Source organism: Antrostomus carolinensis, unplaced genomic scaffold (assembly GCF_000700745.2).
Source record: "Antrostomus carolinensis isolate BGI_N321 unplaced genomic scaffold, ASM70074v2 scaffold33244, whole genome shotgun sequence".
In the NCBI taxonomy this organism is placed as follows: domain Eukaryota; kingdom Metazoa; phylum Chordata; class Aves; order Caprimulgiformes; family Caprimulgidae; genus Antrostomus; species Antrostomus carolinensis.
The window spans coordinates 55,691-57,689 of NW_010310654.1; the positions used below are offsets into that span (position 1 = coordinate 55,691).

The following is a 1,999-nucleotide window of genomic DNA, read 5'->3' on the forward strand; positions in this document are numbered from 1 at the left end:
GAACTTTTGAAAATTGCAACCATCAAATGTATTGTGATAAAATTTTAGAAGTTTTCATAAGCTCTGTTGTGTCTTCCATAAAAACTGAATTTGTGACTTTCTACAAAATTATTTCCAGTATTCTTCTGGTAATATCTTTATTTAAAACTATAATTGTGAGTAATTACTAAGTACTGCTCTTTTTACTGTATTCCAGTTTGGATCATTAAATTTTGCAAGCTTCGTTCTCACTCTTGTTTCATTTCTATTCGATTCAATATTTACCTTAGTTCCTGTCCCAAAATATTGTGTGTGTAGTCAGAGCTCATTTGTGCTTTACCCCAGAATAGGCTGCCTTTTGATGATCAGTGAAGCTTTTTGTGACATATAAAATACCCATCTGTTTCATGGAGTTGCTCTGAATCATCGCTGTTAAATTTAAGGGTGGAAAAAGTGTGTCTCACCTAAACTGTATTGAAATTAGATTAAGAATCACAGGATTAGCTCTTCTGCATTTTCAGTGTGTGTATTGGTTTGGGGCCTGTGGGGATTTAAGCATGTCAGTATGATTTCTGCCTTTGGTTACAGAGTGAGGCAGGGCACTGTTGGAGGCGGTTGGCCCGGTTGGGCAGCATCAACCATTAGAGACCCAGCGCGTTGGTGAAGGTGCTGGGAGGAGCTGCGTCCTGAAGGCTCAGCTCTGCTCCTGCCACCTCTTCATGTCTCTGATTCAGCCTTATTTCCAACTGTTCTGTATGGTCTCTTGTTCCTAACCAGTTTTCTTGTATCAGTTCTTCTTCCAGCTGCTCACTGTATTTTCCTCCCCAATTCTTTCACGTTCTCCAGCACTCCCCTATGGTAACCTTTATTCTCCCTCCTTCAAAGTTCTGTGTCTGACTTTCTACTCGGATCTCCTTCCTGCACCCCAAAGTGTCATGTGTCCCTGCACAATGGGCTTCAGTGTTCACTGAATGCGATCTGACATCAACTTGTCTGGAAAATATTGCACTTGTATTCTTAAGAAACAAATATTGTGAGATCAACAATTTCAATGAGAGTTTACCTGTAGGTAATGGAGGACCTCAAAAATCTCAAGTGAAGCAGGATTTTGTGCATTTGATGCTTTGCATGGGAAATCATGGGAAAATGAATGTAAAATATATGAATTTTAAGTTTTTCATAACAAGTATAAATGGTGAAAGTGAAAAAAACCCACTCTTGTTTAATTGCAATACTGGGCTTCCAGGCACATTGAGAGATGGAAAATACTGTTAATTTATCAAATGAAGAGATCAGTGTCTAACATCACTTGATTTTTCACCTTTATTAAGAACACAGAGAAGTGAAATTCTGTGTGGTCTCTGCTGTTTTTGACTTAACTGGGAGCTGCACAGGCTCAGGATCACCCAGGACCCTGACTCTGAAGATAACTTTGTAAGGTTTTTCCAGTTATTAAAGACACGTGGACTTTTTCCTTCTAGGCCCTCCGTCTGCTCCCCAGAACCTGATTTCCAACGTCAATGAGACGTCGGTGAACTTGGAGTGGAGCCCGCCTCAGAACAAAGGTGGTCGGGAAGACATCTCCTACAATGTGGTATGCAAGAGGTGCGGTGCCGGCGACCTCAGCCGCTGCCGGTCCTGTGGCAGCGGTGTGCACTTCAGCCCCCAGCAGAACGGCTTGAGAACTACCAAAGTCTCCATTACTGACCTACTGGCACACACTAACTACACCTTTGAAGTCTGGGCGGTGAATGGAGTGTCCAAGCAAAATCCCAGCCAGGACCAAGCTGTGTCTGTCACTGTGACAACTAACCAAGCAGGTAGGAACCTGAACACAAATTCTCCTCCTCTCTCCTCTGCCTGTTTTTAGGAAAGCTGTGATTTCCATTGTATTTAGCATTAGCAAATGAATGCAAAGAGCCCTAAGATGCGTAACTGGGTCAAACCCTTATTTTCTGGTTATTTATATGGATAGTTTAAATTCTTTAGAGCTAGAGAAACAGAGGAGGGTTTGACTCCT

General features: G+C 41.9%; 1 protein-coding gene across 1 annotated transcript in view; it reads left to right on the forward strand.

The window, feature by feature from the left end:
- LOC104523799 (ephrin type-A receptor 4-like) overlaps positions 1 to 1,799 on the forward strand; it is a gene marked incomplete at its 3' end in the record, with an annotated part of 57,035 nt that extends 55,236 nt beyond the window's left edge. The window contains exon 5 of the mRNA XM_010166491.1: positions 1,461 to 1,799. Coding sequence (XP_010164793.1) covers positions 1,461 to 1,799 — 339 coding nt within the window. The remainder of the gene's footprint in view (positions 1 to 1,460) is intronic.
- Between the last annotated feature and the right edge of the window lie 200 nt (positions 1,800 to 1,999).